The 25,074-nt window shown below is 36.2% G+C and overlaps 1 protein-coding gene across 1 annotated transcript in view; it reads left to right on the top strand.

The window, feature by feature from the left end:
* Positions 1-2,154: 2,154 nt before the first annotated feature.
* LOC134649677 (uncharacterized) overlaps positions 2,155-25,074 on the top strand; it is a 36,021-nt gene continuing 13,101 nt past the window's right edge. The window contains exons 1-2 of the mRNA XM_063504542.1: positions 2,155-2,355; positions 2,656-2,815. Of these exons, the coding sequence (XP_063360612.1) occupies positions 2,155-2,355; positions 2,656-2,815 (361 nt within the window). The remainder of the gene's footprint in view (positions 2,356-2,655; positions 2,816-25,074) is intronic.

The raw sequence follows: 25,074 nt of genomic DNA on the forward strand, positions 1-25,074 counted from the left end.
GCCTTAGCGAACGTTAACTTCTCCACGTCCTGCTCGCAGAGTCGGTCTCGTTCTGGGCCCGCATTGAATCCCAGAACAAAACGGTCGCGAAGCATCGTTTCCAGAGCGGTTCCGAACTGACAGTGAACTGCCAGACCACGTAATCGAGCCGCCCAGTCTTCGATCGAGTCTTTCATCCGAATTCCGTTAGAAAAGGTCAATGTTAGAATGTGTTTCTATAACGGTCATAAAATCACTCCCGCGGGTAGATTTGCGGCCGATGTTACCTATCGTAACGTGACAAGGCAATTATCGTTTTATGTTGTGGAAAACGGTGCAAATCCGCTGTTGGGTCGTGAATTCATGGTCAAATTTAATATATATTTTGCAGTAGGTAATAACAAAATGGCTGTAAACGAATGTTTTGATCCCGAAGTAAAAACATTGTTATCAAATTTTGAACCATTATTTCGTGACGAACTAGGGTGTTTTAATAAGTTCAAGGTGAATCTGCAATTAAAGGAAGGCGTCAAACCTAAATTTTATAAGCCGAGACCATTGCCGTTTGCGTTAAAATCTCAGGTAGAAAATGAATTATCGAGACTTACGCGGGACGGTATTCTAGTCCCCGTTAACTACTCCGATTACGCAACGCCAATTGTGCCGGTTTTAAAACAAAACGGCAGCGTACGAATATGTGGAGATTATTCTCTCACTGTGAATAATGATATTTACATAGACAAATATCCTTTACCTCGGATAGAGGATATTTTTGCTAAATTAAGTGGGGGTGAATATTATTCGAAGTTAGACTGCAGTCAGGCCTATAACCAGTTTGTTCTTTCGGACGAAGCCCAAAAGCTTACCACAATAAATACCACTAAAGGTTTATTTATGTACACGCGCCTCGTTTTTGGCCTCGCGAACGCGCCGGCGGTGTTCCAGCGAGCTATCGAGAACTTGCTAGCGGGTATCGAGGGTGTAGCTGTATTCCTAGACGATGTTTGTATTACGGGGGCTACAAAATCCGAACATTTAGGCCGCTTAAAGTTAGTTTTCGAAAGGTTTCAAGACGCCGGGATGCGACTACAAAAAAATAAATGTGCGTTTTTCCAAAAGAGCGTTAATTATTTAGGCCATATTATCGACAAAAATGGAATGCACAAGTGCCCTAAAAAGGTAGATGCTATAGTAAACGCACCGCGGCCGACAAATATAAAGGAACTTAAGAGTTTCCTAGGGCTAGTAAATTACTATCGGAATTTTGTAGAAAATGCATCAAGCATATTGTGTCCACTCCACGAATTATTGCGCGCGGGAGCGAGGTGGGAGTGGACGCCGCGACACGAAGCCGCCTTCGAACGGATGAAGGGGGAGCTGGCGTCCGAGCGCGTCCTGGCGCACTTTGACCCCAGCGCGCGTCTCCTTCTCAGCGTTGATGCTGGCCCGGAGGGCCTGGGCGCTGTACTGTCCCAAATAGGCGTTGATGGCGTGGAGCGGCCGCTTGCCTATGGTTCCCGCTCGCTGACGGTCAGTGAGCGAAACTATAGTCAGCTGCATAAAGAAGCGACCGCGTTGGTATTCGGAATTAAAAAATTCCACCAATACTTGTATGGCCGCGCGGATCCGTTTGTCCTAAAAACCGATCACAAACCTTTATTAGCGATATTCGGAAAAAAGAACGGTATATCGGTAATGACGGCTTCTAGGTTAGTGAGATACGCTATATTTTTATCCGCGTATAATTACGTTATTCAATACACGGCAGGTAAGGATAACACAGTTGCTGATTATTTTTCGCGCGCATGCCCGACGTCGTCGTCAGATAACGCGGCGGAAAACAAACTTGTAAACCAGTGCAGTGTACTGAACGTTAACGCGTTGCAACTAGATAATTTAGCACCCTTAACCTATAAAGACATTCAGAATGCTACAGCGTCGGATAAAACGTTAGCTACGGTGACAAAATATATCCAGCAAGGTTGGCCGCGCAAAATACGATGTTCTAAAATTGAACCTTATTTCCGTTGCAGGAATGATTTAGAATTAGAGAAAGGCTGTGTAATGAGAGGACATCGTGTTATAATTCCAAAAATATTGAGATACAAATTATTGCAAGAGCTACATAAAACACATTTAGGTATAGTTAAAACTAAAAGCAACGCTCGATCACGTATGTGGTGGCCCGGTATAGATCGCGACATCGAACAGCTGATCGGCGCGTGCGCAGTGTGCAGCGTGCTGCGCGCCGCGCCCGCTCGCGCGCCGCCCGCCAGCTGGAGCCAGCCGCCGGGCCCGTGGCACCGCATTCACATTGACTACATGTTTGTAGCTCAAAGAACGTATTTGATTGTGGTAGACGCTTTTAGCAAATGGGTAGAATGTATAGACATGACTTGCGGTACTACTACGAAACATTTAATTAAAGAGTTATCATTGTTGTTTACGAGGTTTGGCCTACCTGATACGATTGTGTCTGATAATGATACTAAAATTGCATCTCAAGAATTTAATCAGTTTTGTAAAATGATGGGTGTTAATTATGTAACTTCACCTATATATCACCCAATTAGCAACGGTTTAGCCGAATGTGCAGTACGAAATTGTAAAAAAATGATTAAATCAATCATAGAACAAGAATCACAATGTATAAGTCAATTAAATTCTAAATTACAGAGCTATTTGTTCGAATATCGTACTACAGTGCACAGTACAACGAAAGAAACTCCAGCCAAGCTAATGTTTGGCCGTGAGTTGCGTTCGAGATTAGACCTCATAGTACCGCCGCGAGGCAAAACAGCTGACGCGGTGCATTCCTCGCAGCCGGTCCAGCCCGGTAAACAAGTGCGTTCATTTAACGTCAACGAAGACGTTTGGGTTAAATGTTTTGAAAATCGTAAACCGTATTGGACAAGAGGTAAAATTATTAACATAATCGGTCGTAGAATGTACCTCGTTTACGTAATAGACCAAAACATAAATTGTAGACGCCACGTTGACCAAATATTGCGATATACGAACAACAATAGCTATAATGATGTAGGACACAACTTAGATTCAGCAGCAACATCCTCTGCTACCTTGTCAGATGTGATTTCGGATGCTATCACCTCGCCTGCAGTCTCACAAGACCAGTCAACGGATCTAAACACTGATGATGTCGTGAATAATCCGGCTACTATTAGCTCGGACTTACCGAATGAACCCGTTCATGAGGAGAGGTGGGAGGATGCCGAAGCAGAGGGGGAGGACTTGGGGACTGAGCGACCGTTGATACTTAATGATTCGCCAGAAACTAGTAACGAAAATCAGGTTATCCCTTCGACCGATAACTTGTCGCCCGATCCCCAACGTCGTCATCAATTGCGACCTAGATCTAAGGCCGTTAACTATAAGGTTTAAAATAAGTGGTTATACATATTGTTATAATAGTCTGTATTTCTTGATCTCAGGTTCCCTTAATTAAAGCGGGAGGAGATGACATGTATGCATGTGACGTCCCCGCGCCTCAGTCCGCGCGTCCGCTGTATCCTGGCCTGCGCGCCAGTAATAAACGAGCTTCCATCGTACGCACTTGTTTCATTGCTAGCTAAGTACATACTTATCAAAAACTAATACGGAATAAATCAATTAGTAGCTCGAAAAAAGGCTGATTTGATACAAAGGTAATGAGTTATATTTACTCCTATTTCTACTGTTTAGTTAAGTACATTTGCAAAGATCACATTACTTACGAGCAGTTTTTGCTTTTAGGCATGAACCTATGATTGAAAACAACATTTCCATACAAACCCGGATGGCATCCAGCGGTACATGCGTGCAAGCAAATCGTTCATTGTTGTATGCATTGTAGAAGTGATTAGTTGGCAAGTGGCTAAATGCCGGGACAACAACTTGAGGAAGATGATGATGTCAAGGAGCGGTACATAGACATGTTGTGTTGTTGTTGCCGGGTGCACATACCACATAGTAACACAATATACATACTTACTGCAAGACCTGTTGTTTATATGTACACAGAGAGAGTTCCTACGTATTTTTTTATATTATTACCTATTATTTTATATCTTAAATAAAATAAAACATACAAATGTTCTGTGAGTTTATTTATTTTTCTTTACTACCTATATATTATTTCCCGATGTTCAAGTTCAGTTCGATGTTTCATGTGTGTGGTGATGATGTTTCATGTCTCGTCAGTTTGGCAACAGGAAATATAAAACTTAACATTTTTTGCTGGTAGTTCACAATCTGAAAATTAAAATAAGATTTAACACATTCACTGCCCAAAAACCCGCTGAGTGGTTTCATTTTGTATTGGGAAGGGGCGCTTGGCACTGAAAGTGCTAAGATCGGGTGCCCTATTGATATTCCGAGAAAAATTACGCCGATTTTTGTTTCGCCGACAACGATTCGCCGACGGGTTGTTTAGCAGAGTAACGATTGGCCGAATCTCATTACGCATAATAGTCGTTTGCGAGAGTAGTCAATAAGCAGAACATTGATACGCATATTTACTATTCGTAGAATAATCATTTAGTAACTGTCATAATTACCCCAGAAACAATAGTTTGGGGTAGTGGTGGGGTGGGGTTTCTGGGGTTTCGACCAATAGGTCGAAACACAATAGGTCGAATGTTCATTTGGCATATTATTGACTAGCAGAACTTAGAATATTCTTACCCCCGGAGTTACACACAATGTTTTTCATCACACTTGCGAAGACAGAACTAAATTTTAATCGAAATCATTATAAACTAAGGTGAGAGTTCAAATATTTTGATGAAGTGTACCTGATGATGATGATTGTTTTGATGATAATGATGATGATTTACTTTAAGTAATATGTTCAGCGATTACTCCGGCACCCATGGTCCGATTTGAGTAAGTTACCTTCGAGATATTCCCATAATAATTTTCTTCTTTAATCTTTCTTCTGAGGAATTGACGGAACTTCTAAATTTTTAAAGGCATGTGTACTATGATTTGGATATTTTCTAAAGTAACTCAAGCATTTCCTCCCGAAATCCACTAATTTGATGTACCTAGTGCAATTGTAGCCTCACTACATATTCGCTAATTTCTTCGTAACTTACTTTATATACATATGTATACCTACTTAACGCATTTAATTAAAAAATGATAATATTTTATATCATCCTTTTGTTGCGAAAATAAAATTATATGTATATATAATGTGAAACGTTATTCGACTAAACATTGCTTAAACGAAACAGTTACTCTGCCAAATGGAAATCGTCCCATAATAGTTCAGCTAATTTACACAGAAGCGAACTGAACTGTATGTGAACCAAGAGTTTGCGTAACGTTAGTCGACCAAAAGTTACATTTACAAATAAATGACTCTGCGAAACGATGTTCGGCGAATCGTTGTCGGCGAATCGATAATCTGCTAAAAGTTTCTCGGAGAATCATTACGTACCCGCTAAGATCGAGATCATTTAGGTACCATAAAATTTAGATCGCTGTTAAGGCCCTATAATGTTACTTAGTACGCCGGCACGTACAGCAACCTATACAAAGCGAGGCCAGGGCAAGACCTAACATATAGGTATACATACCTATTTTAATACAGATTTCTTCTCACGTGTGTACTATTTTCAACATAAGTACATAATAATCTTATTTATGTAGCCAAAAGTAGCCCGTATAATTTGCTTCATATTTTTTAACACGCAAAGGTATAATTCTAACACGATTATTAATGGTGTTTACGTATTTATCATATATTATTATGCATTTTTTTCTTGAACACAGCACTGTTTATACATTGTTTACTAACATTGATATGTTTAATATTTTCGTAACTATTTTCGTAACGTATTTTTTCCCTTATTTTCTCGTAATGCATGTTAATTATAAGATGTAATTATTTTTGAAAAGATGTGTCCCGCCGAGTTTGTTGCCGGTCCCATATTGGGATACCCTCCTCCAATTGAGGGGGGATTTAAATCTTCTCGGGGCAGAGGTGTAGGGTTGGAGCCGGTCTACCTAGCTTTATTTGACGTTCATAAGCGCATTGTAATTATGCCTACTTGAATTAACTATCTTTTATCTTTATCTTTATCTTATCTATGGCAACGTCATATCTTTAAAAATTGTAGAATGAATGTTGAATCTGTAAAAAGTGACAAAATAGCTCGCACAAATTCAAGAATGGCGGGTAGCGTGTCAAGCCAAGTTTAAAAGAGAACTGGCGACTCAGCGGCTATGTGTTATATTAACTAGAAATAATTGTTAAATAGAAATAAATGTTAGTTTCGAAATCAACTATGATGAATACTAATAATTTCTGTACAAAAAGTAATGATAATGCATCAAAAACATAAAATAATTTGAAATGAAAGTCAAGTTCAATACTAGGTACTTATAAAAAATATGCGTCTTTGTTGACTTCGCCGGAAAACGAATTGAAATCTATACCTATACGGGGTATTTTGCCAGTTACTGGCCCTAAACTAAAAATGAATTATATTCACGTATAAACAGAATTCATTTTAGTATTAGGTGGCCAGTTATTGAAAGCTGACCAGTTATTGAAACTATACTAAATTGAATTCTGTTTATAGATGAATAGAATTCATCATTAGTTTAAGGTGGCCAGCTGGCCAGTCACTGGCGAATTACCCTGGGTGCAAGTCCTAGTTCGCTTGGGATGAAATTAAAGTTCAGGATTTGTCTTGTCTAGTTTTTATACCAACAAACTAAATTCTTAGAAAAGTAACATAGACAAATATAATATAGCGTGTACGTAAAAACTAGTCGAGTAAAATCCTGAACTTTAATTACATCACAAGCGAACTAGAACTTGGCACCCATATAGATATCAATTCTTTTTTCCGCAAAATCAACCGAGGCATATTCTAAATATTGGACTTGGGTCTCATTTCACATTTATGTTTTTGATCACCCTATTAGAAACCATAGAAACACTTAAAACATTTCACAGTTCGCAATATGCGGGCATGCTTTTCTTTTACTCTAATTAAGGAGTAATTAGACTGACAGAGAAAGATGCCCGCAATTTGCAAACTTCGATTTTTTCGGTAGGTTACTTTGATATTTAGTTCTTTAGGTGACTGCTAGGGGCGCTGTACAATCCTCCGATATAATTCTTGCACTGTTTTTAGTATACTTAGAAAGGGACAGCATCGTTTCTAGTGGAGTGAAGTTAGGCACATTAGACCGTAAAGAAACGTAAAACGTGACATAAGGCACGTTTATTCACATAAAGTAAGTGAGAAATACTCAGGCAACTGATGGTAGAGGCTCTGGCTCAGTTTTCTTTATATAGTTAGAAAGAGAGCGTTTTAGGTGTGAAGTTAGGCATGGATAGAAAACTTACGTAAAAACGTTAGGAACTCATGGTACCAGTTGAAAATTTTAGTTCTTTAAGTGACCGGTAGAGGCACTGTACAAATACTCCATACATTTTCTTTAACGTTCTCACTATCGACTGTCATTTACGGAACTCATGGTAGTGCTTAAGATAAATACACTTAAATGAATTATATTGTTTATTTAATTTAATTGTTTATTTATTTATTGACTAACTTACATTTACAGTTAAACCAGACATGTAAGTTATTAAACATAACAAATTATTTAATTACTTAGTACTATACTATAATATACATGACTAATAAATTTAATACAAAATTATGAGGGTATAGTCGTGGGTGTGGAGATTGACTCCAAATACCGAGTTGCAGTGGCTAGGAGTCTCGGTTCCTTCTGTGAGAATATGTCTGTCTGGGGGTCGAAGAGAAGAATATTATTTATGTGGTTCAGTGCTACATACAGAGGGCTAGTGATTAAAGTTACTGTGTTGGTGTTGGGAATTATAAAAAGAAGTGTGGGGCGAGGTCGAAGAGTAGTTCTCACAAATGGCGTAGGTACTTTAAAAGTGACATATTGCAGTAACCACGGATTTGTGATTGATCCACGTATTAATCTAAGGAAGTATTTTATGACTGCAAGTTGTCTCCGTACCTCAAGACTTTGATGACCGACCATTCCTAACACAAACTGCGTAGGATACATATAGGGATAGTACCCATACTGTTTCCAGTACAAGTATCTTACGAATGATTTCTGAACCTTTTCAATCAGAAGTACGTATTTCTTTTCGTGTGGGCACCAGACAATATAGTTACTTTCCAACAGGCTACGTACAAAGGCATTATATAATAGAGTAATGACGTGGTGGTTATGAAAGTATTTGGATTGACGTACTACGAAACCAAGAGCTTTTCGCGATTTTTTACAAATTTGCACTAAATTTTTATTAAAAGTTATTTCAGCGTCAAAGCATGTACCCAGGTCACGAATAGAGTTTACCTTTTGTAGGATTTGGCCGTTTAATGTGTAGGATCTAGCAATGGTCTGAGAGGTTCTTGAATATGTCATTACTGCACATTTACTTGAGTTAAGGTGTAAACTATTAATAGCACCCCATCGATATACGTTATCAATATCCGTTTGAAGCTTACTTACATCAGATGGATTTTGTATGGACATAGCGAGCTTGACATCATCAGCAAACATTAATATCATCGAATGTTTTATATATTCTGGAAGGTCGTTTATTGTTATTAAAAATAGTAAAGGTCCAAGACTGCTACCTTGACCAATGCCCGAAGTGACGGAGTACGTTTCTGATTTAGCTGTATTGTACATAACATATTGCTCGCGTCCAGATAGATAATTGGCAAAGAATGTTAATAATGGCTCAGTAAACCCAGACCTGGCCATTTTCTGCAATAAAACATCACAGTCTATCCTATCAAAGGCCTTTCGGAAGTCTAAATATATTACATCCACTTGCTTTTTTTCGTCTAACTGATGGGTAGTGTATGTTACAAGGTTAAGAAGATTGGATGTGGTTGATCTATTTTGTAAAAATCCATGTTGTGAGTCAGTAAACCACCTCCGTAACTGCTGATATATTTTTTTGTATAGAACAGTTTCAAACACTTTGCCGAACACAGAAAGGACTGCTACCGGTCTGTAGTTATCGAAATCAGATTTAGAGCCATTTTTGTGAATTGGAAGGACTTTTGATATTTTCCAGAGCAAGGGATAAGTATTGGTTTTGATGGACAGATTAAAAATATATGCCAAAGGCTTTATAAAAGCTTCGCAACAATCGCGCACTACATATTGTGGTATAAAGTCTGGGCCCTGAGTATTCTTAGGAGCTAGTCGTTTTATGGCTAGACGTATATCATTGTCGTCAATGTGGTCTATTGATATGAGTTGATGGGAGGTATCCCAGTGTTGAATGGCTGTCTGAACATCTAATGCAGGAAGATCAGGTAGGAATACACTACTGAAATAATTCGAAAACTCTTTTGCTACTTGATCTGAAGTCATGTCTCCAAATATGGCTTGTTCATTGTTTTTTCTATGTTGTTTCACGTAAGACCAAAATGACGTAACGTCTCGTTTAATGTTTAATTGTATGCGTCTATTGTATATTTCAAAGTCTCGTTCTGAATGTATTTTTGCTTGACGTCTATAGTACGTAAAAAAGCCATAATCTAATTGATCGTTACTCAATTTATACCGCTTATGGTATTGATTTTTTATTTTATTTAACTTAATAGTTTCTGGTGTGAACCATACTGGATATCGGGCCTTAGGTATTTTATGTATTTTAAATGGCACAGAAGAAGCGATATTTTGATTAAGTAAGTTGTAGAAAGTGGAAACTGCATCATTAACTTCATTATTAGAATAGGTATCATTCCAGCAAGTGTTAGCTATTTGGGCGTACAAAAGATGGAAATTGGCTTTGGTGAAATTTCTTTGGGGTGTTGAGGCTTCAGTGGTGAATTGTGGTAGAGTAGTGATTGAGGTTTGTTTGGTGCTAATCTGTAACGTTATTTCTAATGGTATTAGGTATGTAGAGGATACAACATAAACACTAGAAAAGTGATCTAAAATAAAATGCATTAGTTAAGTAGGTACTTAGATAGTTAAATTGATTGTTGTCTGTGAGATTTATTTACATGCCACTGTGCGCTGGAGATCAAGAATTACGATTTAATATATTTCTCAAACGTATAAGTAGAATAACAATTGGTACTTTTTACATTTCGGTGAAAAGTCAAATACCTACTTACGTCTCATTGCTTTAAAATTCAAATTTCTATCTTTCATTATACTTAAACTCAATCATCTTAATAACTACGTAGGTCATGCGATTAAATTTCAATCTTGTAAGTTGCCGTTTCGTTTATACTTACATTTTCTGAATTCGTATTTGTATTTGTCTCTGAAACGCTGAAGCTGTCGCGCGTGACGCTTCAAGTATTTGTAGCGATAAAAGTTTTTACTTCCATTTGTTACGAAATAATACGCCTCTATCAATCCAGTATAAGTTTGACCGCAAATTACTCATAATCACTGTGTACGAAGTGTTATTCGTGATGGCGAGGAAGGTTGCTAGATATCCAACCAAGAATTCACTGTGATGAGGGCGAGGGAGTTGCATTTGAGCCTAAAGCTGTGTAAGTATGGGGAATCTGCCCCAGACGTCAAATTGATTGCCGTTTTGCCGATTTATTTGCCCAGATGTATAAGATGCTAAATATTTCACCAAATATTAACCCTAAAATGTTACAAGATTTCGAACAAATATAAAATAAAGAAAATTGTTTAATTAAACTACTAAGCTGTTTTTAGGGTTCCGTACCCAAAGGGTAAAAAAGAGGACCCTATTACTAAGACCCCGCTGTCCGTCCGTCCGTCCATCCGTCTGTCACCAGGCTGTAGGTATCTCACGAACCGTGATAGCTAGACAGTTGAAATTTTCACAGATGATGTATATCTGTTGCCGCTATAACAACAAATATTAAAAACAGAATAAAATAAAGATTTAAGTGGGGCTCCCATACAACAAACGTGATTTTTGATCGAAGTTAAGCAACGTCGGGCGGGGTCAGTACTTGGATGGGTGACCGTTTTTTTTGCTTGTTTTGCTCTATTTTTTGTTGATGGAACCCTCCGTGCGCGAGTCCGACTCGCACTTGGCCGGTTTTTTTTTGTAACTTAAGTAATCATATTATACGAGTATTATCATATTGTACCTATACCTAAGTAGTTTATGATGTATTATTAAAACAAATAGGTACCTATGGTATTACTACTAGCTAGCTATATGTGTGACTATTATAGCGACGCACCGATCCTAAGATCCTGGTGCGTTTGAAACAACAACGAACAAGGACCAAACCTGTTTCGCTCAAGCGGGAAATTATCATTTCGGGGAAACAAGAATACCCGAAGTAAATGCGTACCTCAATAGTCAATATAATATTTTGACTTGGCAGTAATATGCTAAAGATTTTTGCGCCTAATGTGCTAACTAAGGTGAGTACAGTCTTACTAACTTCAAACGTGTATTCCGACGTGTATTTAACGATTTATTTATGAAACTTAATACGTAGGTAATTCTCGTTCCGCTTGAGGTTTGAATGACCGTAGGTACAATATTTTAATAGGTCATAAAATTGACATACGAAGATAATAAAACAAAGCTTTCAAGGGTGCAAATCCTAACATAACTAATGTTAGGGTGAACCCAGGCGTAATTCGGCGCGGTGCCTCTATACCGTTTAGAACGCGGAATTAGAGAAAATAATGTCATATAACGATATAAACAGTTTTATTTCAAAACCCAGACTATCATAGGCATTCGTTTCCGATGCGATATACAATAAACTACTGACCTGCTTCTTTTTGCTGGATTGGATTGTTGATTTATGTTATTCTTTGACGTCGAAATGAGACTTGACATTTTAAAACAAAATGGTTTCTGATTATCTGAATCATCTTTATTGCGAACCCATTGTGTGCCACTGCTGCGCAAAGAACTCGTTTTATTTTAACACGTACCTACCCTGAAGTCTGTCACCGTCTCTCTCAAAGGCGTCAAGTTCGTCCCGCCATCTCCGACGAGGTTCTACGGCACACGGTTATAAATAGTCATCTACGTCACAAGTCACAATAATTTAGCAAAAACATTGCCATGAAATTTTGCCGACAGTTACTTTTTTAAATGTATTTTTTCTACTCCAGCACTTAAATGTGTCAATTAAATGACTGACAGTGATATCTAAAGCAATGTCATTTGAATGCTTTGTCTATAGGCTCTTAAGATGACTGCTAGCAGTCATCTTATGAGTATAATACAACTGCTTTATTTTTTTTAAAGATACAAGTTCCGATCATCTTGATTGAAAGAGGTATGTTTTCATTTACAATAATAACTCTTTTTTTTAAAATAATAACTCAATTTTTTTTAAATAATAACTTTTTTTTTTCTTTTTTTTTTTTTTTTTGCTGCAGCTGTCATAGAAAAAGTAATGTATGCAACAGCTCATAATTGGTTCTTAAAATTCTCGGGTCTTTTTTTACAAAACTCGACTACGTCTCGTTTTGTAACTTCGACCCTTGAATTTTAAGAACCCTTATTATATCACTGTTGCATAAACTACTATTATCTACACACATGTCATTAGTGCTCTATAATGCGTTCAGAAACCGTAGGAAATGACAAGCGTTTACAACCAATTTCACTATGAGAACTTTCTTATCTGTAGGTAGTAGGAAAATTTGTACTTTAATGTACATAACGTTATAGATTTTTGTAAGGTTATGAGTTTAAATTTGGAACAGCAGTCAAAACTCAAGTGGGTCTCTATTCTAGTATCCATAGATATTAAAACAGTTATCGATACGAAACGTCAATTTAGTATGTTTTGTTAATATACCTAAACCGCACGATATTTGATCTCGAGTGACATGAGTATACTTCATTCTTTTGTCTAGGAATTAAAAAAAAACTACGGATGTGTGACATGCGTGAAAAAAGTTTTCATTCACCGCCATTTGACGTACAGTTTATCTTTTAGTTAGTTTTAAGTATGTGTTTAGATAAAGTAGTGTATGTAACTGTACATAATTAGGCATTAAAACACTCGTGTGATCCTATTAAGAAACTCACTAACGTTCGTTTCTTAAACCCACACTCGTATTTTAATGCCTCTCATTATGTAGCAGTCACATAAACTACTATAACACAACCACGCTTGCGTTATCTATAGGCGCTAATTCCTTGTTCAGAGCCTGGCCTCCATTACAATAAATTCTTCCGTGCGATAGTCCGAATTGTCGTCTGCGTTACATACCGATTTTATCGCGGCTTTTAATTCAAATTTATAGAATTGTATAATTGCAAGAAGAATGTGCTTTTGGTGATTTATTTGGATACGGGAATTCGTGTTTACGTTTAAATTGAATGGAATATCTTTTTAAAATAGCAATAAATTTTATTAAGCTGGATGTTTGACATTGTTTTTATTCCCAGTGATTAATATCATTGAAGATGAATTACTGACGCACGCGCAGTCACTGCCAATTGCCTTTGTAAAATGAGTGACGTATTGAACGTTCTATTCGCGGCAGTAATGGCAACGAACGTCACCCATTTGTCCCATTTTAGGAAACGCCGCAGTAGTCTATAGGGAATTAGTTTTGTATCAAAATTATGTCATTAACTCATATGAAATAAGGAGTGTATGAATTTATTTTGTTAATGATTTGAAAATAATATGAGTGGTGTAATAGCTGATTAAATATTTTTTACACAATTTCAAATCAAGTGTAACTTAACCGTACATTTATTTGGCTTAAAACATCGGGCAATCGGGTCGACTCTCGTTAACAATTTTGTCCATATCACAATGTACTTAGGGCACAATGTATTAAGAAGGTACTTCCATTCCAAGGATTTGTTCAGCTGTCTTAGCTGTCTAGCTAGAATTTGGAAGCCATTTCATACAATAATTGAATGCAGTTAGCTCTAGTAATGGTATAGCTTAACTACAAAAATATTTTGATTAGTCTATGACTATGGCCAAGGTTATAATAAATATATTTTGACGGAAATTATTAATGATTTGTTCAAATTGTCGTATATTTTTACAAATATTTTGGACATTTTTAATATTATATATAGGTATTCTTAATTAGTTTGATCTTTCTATTTATAGAAATATATAGAATTTATAGAATTCTATTTACACACATTTTTTTCACTGTTTTATTTTTCTTTTTATTATTTTGTTTTTAAGATTGGTTATTATTCTTCAATTATTATTATTGATATTGTGTTGCGACGATCTCTTTGTGAATGCATTTTATTTTGACATGTAAAATATAATGTACATTTTCAATGAGAAATAAATGAATCTACTTAATCTAATCTAATCATGTCTAGTCTTTGTAGGTACACATCCGATTTTATTTAAATTACGATTTCATTGCACGCTTGGATTGTTAACCTAATTCGAAATTAGCGCATCCAAACAAAGGTCAGCAATTCTGTTTTAAGTAAAAGGCCAAGCACGTCGTGTCCTCTCAAGGACTAGCGGTCACACGAGATAGAGATAGTCTAGAGACTTGATTTATGTAGAAAGGATTGAAAAAGGTTTTTTACAATAAAATATTATCTTATCTTATCTTAAAACATTATAAAGGTTTTACTGCCCAATTATTGTAACCTGTAAAATGTGTCTCTGTCAATTAAAGTAAGTTGCCTAACATGTGGGACAGAAAATATAGGATTAAATAAATCAATCCATATTTTTGGGCACTATGGCTCCATCGATAGTGTCGATTATTTTGCCAACAAAAGTTAGTTCTTATTTCAAACAGAGACAATACCTATTATCTTTTTTTTTTAATTATAAATGGGCATACTCATGGCCACAGACTAGCCGAGGCGAAGACGTGGCCTACGATGTAGCGAGCCTGCCCAGAAGGTACCTGTTCACCTTTGATTTGAAGGTTGCCGGGTTATATGAGCTCGGAAAAAAGAGCTATTTTGACCGTATTATTATGAATGTATTGGTACAATAACACGAGTACGAATATAAGAAATCTAAATTTAAAATGTCGTTGACTCCTGGCGGTCCAAGCGCTCGTCTATACTTTAGTTTTATAGACAGTAATAAGAAGACGGGTTCACAGATTTTCTCCAAACAGGTGACCCGACCCAGTGACCCGTGTTTTTTTATTGTATCTCTTTCGTAGGCTACAGTCCCTAAGAGAAATACAAACTTTATTACCATTTTATTGTTCCGAGCGAGACACTTTGTTTTTGTACTCCGTTTTCTATTTTATGCGGTTGTAAATTATTTTCAACTGTTATTTTATTTGTAAGCTAAGCGGTTAAGACTGTTAAGAGTTTCCGTTAACAGTGAAAAGTATTATAAAACATTAGTGCAATAGGATCTAACCTAAGGAGGAGTTTATGTTTTACTCTATATTTTTAGTGTAATTTTAAACAACTTTCAGTACCTACCTAACTGTGCATTGTCTGTTGTTCTAATTATTATGTGCTCGAATTGTGTCCAAGATGACGACAAACGCCAGTCTAAAATGTAGAAACGTCTGTGATCAATTTAATATAATTTAATTTAATATAAATGTTTGGTAAACTGACCTGCGGGCGCAGCATGGTTCCATTTTTATCGCCTGTCCCTATGCCCGTCACTTTCGCTCTTACATACTTCTTAGAACGTGACAAGCATGGTGACAAACGGTAAAAATGCGACCGTTCTACCGCCGCTGTTTGATATTTTAATTGGTTTAAATGTATGAAGTATTTTCCTGTAACTCACGAGAATGAAAAATCGTATACCGTGTTCTTAATGTAAAAAAGCAATAAATAGGTAGGTATGTAACTAATGAATAATAAATCAAAACTGTGCTTTTAAAATAATTGGATGATTTAGTTACTCCTGGCAATTGCTCTTGTTACCTAGAGAGGTGAAAGGCCAATTAGAGCCAGCCAGAGCATAGATTATGCAAAACAGGTGCAAAGCTCTAAAGAGTTTACATCATTTATGTCTTTTTCTTTTTATGGTTTCCTTGCAGCCTTTTTTGTAAAGACTTCGGATTAAACTTATTTACCCCCAGTTAAACACGGTTCCAGATTAGTTGGCTAAACTAGGCCAAGGTTAATAAAATCTCTTATAGATATACTAGCGACCCGCCTCGGCTTCGCACGGGTTAACAAATTATATTTTATTATATAAACCCCCTCTTGAATCACTATCTATTAAAAAAACCGCATCAAAATTTGTTGCGTAGTTTTAAAGATCTAAGCATACATAGGGACAGACAGACAGCGGGCAGCGACTTTGTTTTATACTATGTAGTGATTCAGATTCACCTATTAGTATGAGGGGTCAAAATTGTTATTTTAATTGCATTATGTACCTACCTGGATTAAAATCTAAAATGACAATTTGAAAGTGGCTAGAATTCAAGTCTTGTTTGTAGAGATGGGTAACTACCCGGGTAAATACCCGAGAGCGGGTATTTACCCGGTATATACCCGATATTTACCTACCCGCGTATTTTTATTTTTCTTCTAAATTTGATGTGTTTAATGGTATGTGAGTATAAATAAGATTAATTTAAGTAATTTTTTATAATTTTACATAAAATGTATGTTCAAACTAATTACGAAAAGGTTGCTATGAGGTGAAGTTTGATTTTAACGTATAAGTCAAATTATGAATATCGTGTAAAATCATTCCCTGGCTTCCGGAAATGTTTTATAACGCTTTTAATATACATTAGAAAGATGAAAATAAAGACTACTTATGAATGATAAGAAAAAAAAATTGTGCAGTGTCACAACTTGGGAAGCTCATAAGTCAAATACAGTTAGTTTTAGGACAAAAATGTATATAACCTTTTTTGTAGGAAATTTTGTGTACTTTAGTTTGTACATACAACACTTTTCGATATTAATGACAGATTCCAAGAAATATGAAAAAGTTCACTTTTACCCCCCCTCCCCCCAACCACACCCCCCGCCGACTGAAGTTCGAATGTGTATTATCAACGTATAAGTATGATAATTTACTAAAATCTAAAAAAATACTCTTTTGACGGTCTTTTTTTAATATTTATCATAAGTGTACTAAAAAATGCTTAGTTACAACTGCAGGTTTCGCTAAACCTAACATTTTAAATGACACACATTAATTACAACCATTAACTCTGTTCATATCTCCACTTTAACACAACTCGACATGTGCAATAAGAAATGAATCTACCCGTCCTTTTGGGTAGATACGGGTAAATACCGGGTAGATGGGTATTTACCTGGGTGGGTAAATTGGGTAAATACCCACGACCCATCTCTACTTGTTTGTTTGAATTTTGGCAGAACACCTATTTAAATGCTGCTCACGCAGGTAACGCCCTGTCTCACTTTATTAGAATAGCAAAACATTGTATCATACCTGTCATTATAGGTAACTGGATCCCGAGATAAATCTGGGGGCACGGTAATGCCCCCGCCAAGACGAGCAAAGCGAAGCGCAAGGGCACTACCTACCTTTTCTCGAAGCGCTTCGTCGTTTTTTTGAACCCTCATAACTTGGGGTTGGATTATACCAGATAAACAAAATTCTCGAGATATGATATCAATAGTGGACTTATTAAACATAAAAAATTTCAATTGCATAGCTCTTATACTTAAGATTTTATTCATATCTAAAAAACCCCAATTTCGTCACTGACTCACTCACTCACTGTTGATCATCAAAACCTCTAGGGTACTTCCTGAAGTCCTAGGAAGCTGAAATTTGGTATGTAAGATAGTATTAGTACACAAACAACAAAATAATTCAAAAACTTGAAATTTTTTGCCCCTAAGGGGGGGAAAAGGGGGGTGGAATTTTGTATGGGAAATCAATAACCGCTGAACCGATTTAGTTGAAATTTGGTATGTAGATAGTTTTTGTAATGGGGAATGGCGTTGAATAGTTTTCAACCCCAAAATCACCCCGTAAGGGTGAAAAGGGGGTGGAAAATGGCGTTAGGGGAAAAGGAGGGTTAAAGTTTGTATGGGGAATCAGTAAAAAATTGTATGCATAAAAGATGCCCCGAGGTACGTATTTCAGGATTTTTAATAGTACCTTAAATCACACGCGCAACCCTTTAAATTAGGGGATGGAAGCAACTTACAAAAAGAAGTGAAATCCCACCAAAAACATTTTCATGTAAAATGTTGCCAAGACGAAACCATAAGGCTCGCACTGACAAAAAGTTATCAGATCTCTTGTAGAGCCAAGCTTCTAACTCTACAAGCCCTAACTTCACAAACTCTACACCTTAGTCAAAATATGTGGCTTGGCCGTTTCGTTACTCCAAGAACTATTGTATTATAAAAAATAATGAATAGTGAATACATTTTTCACCTTACGTCCATGTGACAGTAGCGAAACGGTCAAGCCACATATTTTGACTAAGGTGTAGAGTTTGTGAAGTTAGGGCTTGTAGAGTTAGAAGCTTGGCTCTACAAGAGATCTGATAACTTTTTGTCAGTGCGAGCCTTATGGTTTCGTCTTGGCAACATTTTACATGAAAATGTTTTTAGTGGGATATATTTAATAAGAATGATAAGTCATCCAGGGGGCCTTTCAACACTGAGCCACATTCAGAGCATGAGAAATGAAAAGAATATTTATATTTACCATACATTTTTCAAAACTTAAAACCATATTCAATAGTACCTAGGTCAGAAATGCAGCAACTTTGGTGCCTCGCTTGATGGAAACTATTCAATTCGGTTGGATGCCAAATAGTGATTTACGTATAAAGGATTGTTCAATGCTTTATTTATTACTCCGAATCTCCGATCGTATTTTAGGTGATCAGAGCGACGACCGGGGGCATTCGGGCTTTCAAATGTATTGAGGTATTTTGTTTCATTAATCGATCTGAGTTAATTGAGCTCAAATTTGCAACGCTCTGGGCTATAGGGAAATAAATAAGTCGCTCAAACATGTACGCGGCGCAGCGCTTTCGTTTGTTTCCGTATGTCCTATACTTTACTATATTCTTTACACTTCTTTTTTTTAGAATACGTCTCTCAAGAAAATCTCTAACCTCAAGAACGTCTCACTCAGGAAAACTCAAGAGAACAAACTGGCGAATATTTAACAAATAGGTATCTAAGATTCTCTCTTTTATCCATAACACATAAATGTCATATTTCCATAAGAACTGCGATCGAAATGTTTTTGTGGAGCTATTTCATTTGTCATCTTCACAGGTTCACTCACTGAAACAGGCGGTAAAACCTTCAGCCGCGTCATATTTAATAAATTTGAGTGCGTTGCGTAGTTAGGAGGTTCTCCATGCTAGCTACCATATAGCGTGCCTGCTGGCAGATTTGTAATCCAGGGGAGGTATTCGGATTTCAGAAATGATCAACATAACCTGGGATGAAATTCAAATTGCTTACCGAGCGCAGCGGCAAAGCTCAGACAAACTAATTATACGCACGATTGGCCGTGCAATTGCCTGTTATACAAGTGATATTTACTGAAGTGATTTGTTCATGATCAAGTTTTTTTTTACATAGGCAATCCCATACATTTACTTATGTACTTATTTGTAATAAGTAAAATTTTCATATAAAAATTCGACAGTGGAAACGCACAGCAACACGCCCCACTTATTTATTTTTCCAATCTGATTATTACACATGTTTGATTCAAGGATTCAGACAAATTTTCTCACGTGAAATCATCAAATACTGAACAAGCTTCCTAAAATATTGAATGGCGTTGTTATTAAAATTTGTCGAAATGACGAAATTCTTGGTATTATAAAATTTGAGTCGTTTTGTCAATAGCTTTCAGCAGATTGTTATATTGTTATTTGATTAAAGTGAAGCTTTCTGAAAACTTTCTAGATTACTGCTCTAATATACTCGTACAAGGATAATCTTACTTTACAAAATTACAATAAAAGTGATATCATAGGGTCCGTTACGGATCGAAAAAACTTTTTTCCTGTCTGTTCCGAGTTACTTAATTTCTTTGCAGTTTCTTGCGTGATTTCCAGCCCCAATCGCAATCGCGTGGAACTTTTGTTATCGAATTACCGTAAATAGATTGATCCTTGAACCATTCAAGCTTTCAAAAGGATATAACGAAACCTTAATCCAATCGCTTGGTTGTCTATCACTTATTTCGAACTTTAGCTTAACGTTTTTAAGTTCGACCTACGGTACCTTGCTATTTTTTAAGTATTAAATTACGAACTGACCACGCATATTACCAGATTATAATAATAAGCCATACTAATACCTAAGTGTATTTATACTAGGTCACTAAGCAACTATTAAAGTATTAAACAACAATAATTTAAGCTTTTAACTGTAAGTATTACATGATATGTCTACAGTTGTTTGTCTAGTTTTGCTTTTCTTAATCATATTTGTTGTAAGCCCTGTCGTCCTAAGCTAATCAATCTTTTCTAATTATTGCTCTTTATTTCCTAAAGCCAAATGGGCTTTATGGGCCATAAGGGATATATTAGAGCATGTAGTTTTATTATAGAATGGAGAAAATGCGTGTCATAACTTAGTTGTTTAATAGCTTAGTTTAAACGGAAAATTATAATTTTTATATTGAAATTTTACACAATCATTTTAATCAAGGGCAAATATTATGAAACATTCACAAGTGTGTACTTACCAGTGAACGGAAATACTTACGTATTTATTTTGCAAGCGGAGACTCCAACTAAAATCTTAAAATTTTAAAGTTGAATTTTCATTTGTCAAAGCAGTATATTTTATTTGTTATAATAGCTAGTGATCTGAGCCTCAGATTCAGAGCAAAAACTTTTTGAGCATATTTTTAAAGTAATTGAGATAAAAGGAAATGCCCCGCTAAAACCCGCGCCACAGATCATCTCGCGCTATGTTCTTGGGCGAAACTTCCGATGATTTTGTCCCCTTCTAATTTCCCTGGCTTTATGTGGCTTTACGCCTCCTCTTAGATGGAATTTTTCATAAAAAAATATTTTACGCGGAGTCTATGGTGGCTCTTGCCTCTGAACCAACGATAGTTGCTTTTTCTTGCAAAGGAATTTCCGTTCTGTATAATTTCCGACCCTGAATGGAATTGATTACTAAAAGGCATTATTATTAAAATCACAATAAATCGACCATTAAATTCTGGGTATCACCTCAAGCTCGAGGTGTCTAGTCGAGAAGCTTTTAATGCGCTTTTTAATTATTTATGGGTTCTCGCTTCGAGGAAAATAAATGCTTTTAACACAACTGAACAGGAAGCTGAATAATACCCGTTGTAATTAAAATGTTCAAAATATCTAAGGGCAATTTCGTTTTTAACGAGCGAGTTTTATATTCAGTAAGCTTCATTAACTGAGATTATGAGTAACCACGATTATTATATTTGTAGCTTGATTGCGAAACGATTCAGACCGCCGGTATTCTTTGAATAAATGATTGGCAAATCGCAGATATTCGTTTTGCGGTGTTTAAACGCGCAGGGGCGGTTCAAATCCAACATGGTCGCTAATTACTGCATTTTGCTACATAGTACATAATATAATACAGTAGGCCTTATTTATTTAATAGGTACCGATTTAAATTTAATGCGTGTTTTTTTAGGTACTTTTATTTTTTTGCGACGTTCGAGCACTACCTACGACTATGTATATAAAGTATCTATAGCGGTCTCGATAAATCAATTAAATTTACTAATTTATTTAATTTGCAATCAAATCAGTGTTTAATACATTTTGATACACTTTAGTATAGTTATAAAGTTTCCGTCAAGTGGCTCATTACATTGCAACAATTTGTATATCTACGCTGCACTAAATGGCACCCTGCTGTCTAGTTGTATTCACTGAGCACACGTGTGTATGACGTCCAGAAATAACCGACATAATTTGAGGTCTAATTAGCAGAATGCGGTTTAAGCTAGAACATGACATGTGCATACCTATACGAGGGACACACTGAGAGTTTTTAGAATAGAGAGAAAATGGTAGGCTGTGTAATACATATTGTATTGAGCAGAGCGCGTAAAGCCAGAAAATTAGAAAGGATTGAGAAGATCCAGCTATTGTTTTAGCGATAACTCTGAAAGTAAGTTCTGTTTAAAATTTTGCTAGTCAAATCCCTCGTCTGGATCACTAGCTATTTTATTAAAATTAGACATCTGATTATTTCTTTCGAGCCAACTTTAACTGCCAAATTGTCTCTCAATTATAAAGTTCAAAAATGAAAGCGAAACCCGTCGACGTAGATGCTTGAAATCGCTATCTTTGCCGCTTCAAAAACTCACTAATGAATAAATTGTCTCCGTAGTAGCATTTTTCAAAGTTGCGAAACATTTTATACGAAGTTTCAGAGAATTGTTCATTTAGTATAATTCGAATATAATCATTTTAAATGAGAATTTTCGTTAATGGACGATAAGTTTAAGTTTTGAGACTTTCAAAAGTTTCTGCAAAAATTGTATGCATAACTTGCTAAAATTTCTCTAATAATATTATGGAGTGCTCATAAATCAAATAGGTAGATGTATTTGTATTTGTCTGTCTAGAGGCTATATGTATACACATATATAGGTACCTAACGTGTTTTTAATATGGTAAACAGAATCAGCTCTTTGCTCTTTAAATCAATTAGTGCAACCGCATCATTCTCTTAATACCTATGCATTAATCTATTTAAATAAAAAAATAAAAAAAACGACCGCGCTCAAGTAAGTTCAAGGTAACGTTTTATTTGCAGCTTTGTGACGCTACCACCAATACGGATCGCTGAAATCAGATTACTGAAATTCACACTTTTTAATAAGTAATTAATCTACCTACTACACCTTAGGGTAACATTCCATTTCTGACCGCAGCTGCCCTACTGGTACTGAACGCGTCGCTGTTACTCGGCGCGATTCGCAAAATGAATAAGAGATTCACTAGATATGAAATAGTAAAGATATGTGACGTTCCACGACAAAAGGTACTATTGCCCCGGCTGAATATTGGAGCGGCGTTAATAATAGCGTAAGCCCCAGCCGCCATAAGGTACCTTTTGCCGTGGAACGTCACATATCTTTACTATTTCATATCTAGTGAGTCACTAATTCATTTCCCGAATCGCGCCGATAGTCAATTTCCATAGTAAAATGAACAGTAGTGCAGCTGCGGTTGGAAATCGACTGTCACCTTATATCTGACGCGCTCGAGTATTTCTGATGATCGATATTTTCTTCTATTTTGATAGGCTGTCCTGCATGGACGCGTTTTAAGACTCAACATGGTGGAGGTGAAGGTGGTGGTATTTTAATCTGACGCGCTTGAGTATGACTTCAAAAATCCCCTCTTGGGCTCACCTACCACTATCTAAGGAGGTAAGAGAGTTTATTAAGCAAGTTTTGGAGGCCAATTAGAACTGCAAGTACATAAGTAGTAAGTAGGTACTATGTAAGTACATTCCGATATCAAATTGATGTACCTACCAAATTTTGCTATCATTCCCGAGTACTTACATTTCGCTCGCACTTGTTCGTATAACTTGGCCTCATTGCCCTTATTATTAGGCATTTAAGTATATTTATAATAAAAAATAAATATTTCGCGATAGGTACCGCTGCAAAAGCCGCGACAAAACCACTCGTTCCATTTATGCATCAATCGGCGTATCGCTCCATGTTAAAACGACCGCAATCATATTTGGTTGAGCTAATTCCAATCACATTCGGATGTCATAAATATTCTATTTCACGCCAATTACACAGAGTGGGGCAAATATGGCGCCTGGCGTGAATGTACCTAATGTATTTTCCAGATTAGCTATGATTGTTGATAGTGTGGCACTAATTGAACCGTAACAAGTAACAAGTATGCACGTTATGTAGGTATCTCATTTCAAGACACATTAGAGTTAGGTAATAATTATGTTTTCACCACACCAGCTCGGAAAGGCTTACTTTGCACTTCAAAAACTGAAAGCAAAGTTGCATTTTATTATTCACATGTGAGGCAAAGTAATCAAATGCAAATTTTGAGTTGTTTTCTTATGTTTTCTGGTAGAATTGACTTTTAAATGATGATTTTGGATGATAAATATTCAATAACATTCATTTGGATTTGATTTGGTTTGATTTTGTTTGATATTTTACATTTAATATTTGCTTCGGGTTGGTGTGGTGAAAACTTTGTATTTATTGCTTCCTTCTCTTTATTGCCTCTGCCACCTCTATGTGCAATGTGCATTCATTGTAAAAATTGATGTGTTACATGAATACATACACATTCTTTCACTCTATTTTTCAATATTCATACTTTAAACTCCATCCAGCGTTAGGGGTTAGCTAGGGTTTCAAGTATAATGGGACGTGACTAAAAAACAAGCAATTATGAAAACCAACAACAAATATTTGCAAACATTACCTTTAATTCATTCCAAGTCGGCTAAATATGACATTTAACCACTCTGTTTTATTTAAAACATTCCGATGTCTCTAGTTCACATAATATTTGTATTACGGTATCCCAAATTTGCACTATTTAACAACTGTAAATTACCTTTATTTCCAGTTTCGTTTAGAAGACTGTTTGTGTCGGTGTCGCCAGTAAAGTTTTAATAATTGAGTAATTTTTTAATGAAATAAAACTATTCAAACGGATTATATCGCGTATATTGAATTTATTCTACATCCCGACGTTTCGAACCCTTTACAGCGTTCGTGGTTAACGGTCACCCGTTCAATGGCCAGTCACCCGTCAATATACGCGATATAATCCGTTTTAATAGTTTTATTTCATGAGTAACTATCGCGGTAACCGAAGATAATATTTTAATGTTATAAAAAGTGCATACCTAAAACAAAGTCATGATTTGGAAGGAACTGTTTGTGTTTGCGCTGGCGTTATATTTAAAGAGTAAGCGAATAGAATACGTAATAATTATTGCTACTTATTTAGGCCGATCTTAAAATCTCGTACCTACTATTTTTCTGGATGTGTAAAATTTTCATCATTAAATTTTGTCTAGTTCCAAACCGCTTTGGAAAAGAAAGCCGCGTTGGCATCTAAAAATCTAAAAGGAGCACACTTGAATCCAATGAGGAAAGCAATATTTCACTGACATTACTCATTAGTTTTATTACAATTCTCAAGTACCTACCTAAAACTTCATATCACAAA

This window comes from Cydia amplana, chromosome 1 (genome assembly GCF_948474715.1).
Source record: "Cydia amplana chromosome 1, ilCydAmpl1.1, whole genome shotgun sequence".
NCBI classification, from domain to species: Eukaryota; Metazoa; Arthropoda; class Insecta; order Lepidoptera; family Tortricidae; genus Cydia; species Cydia amplana.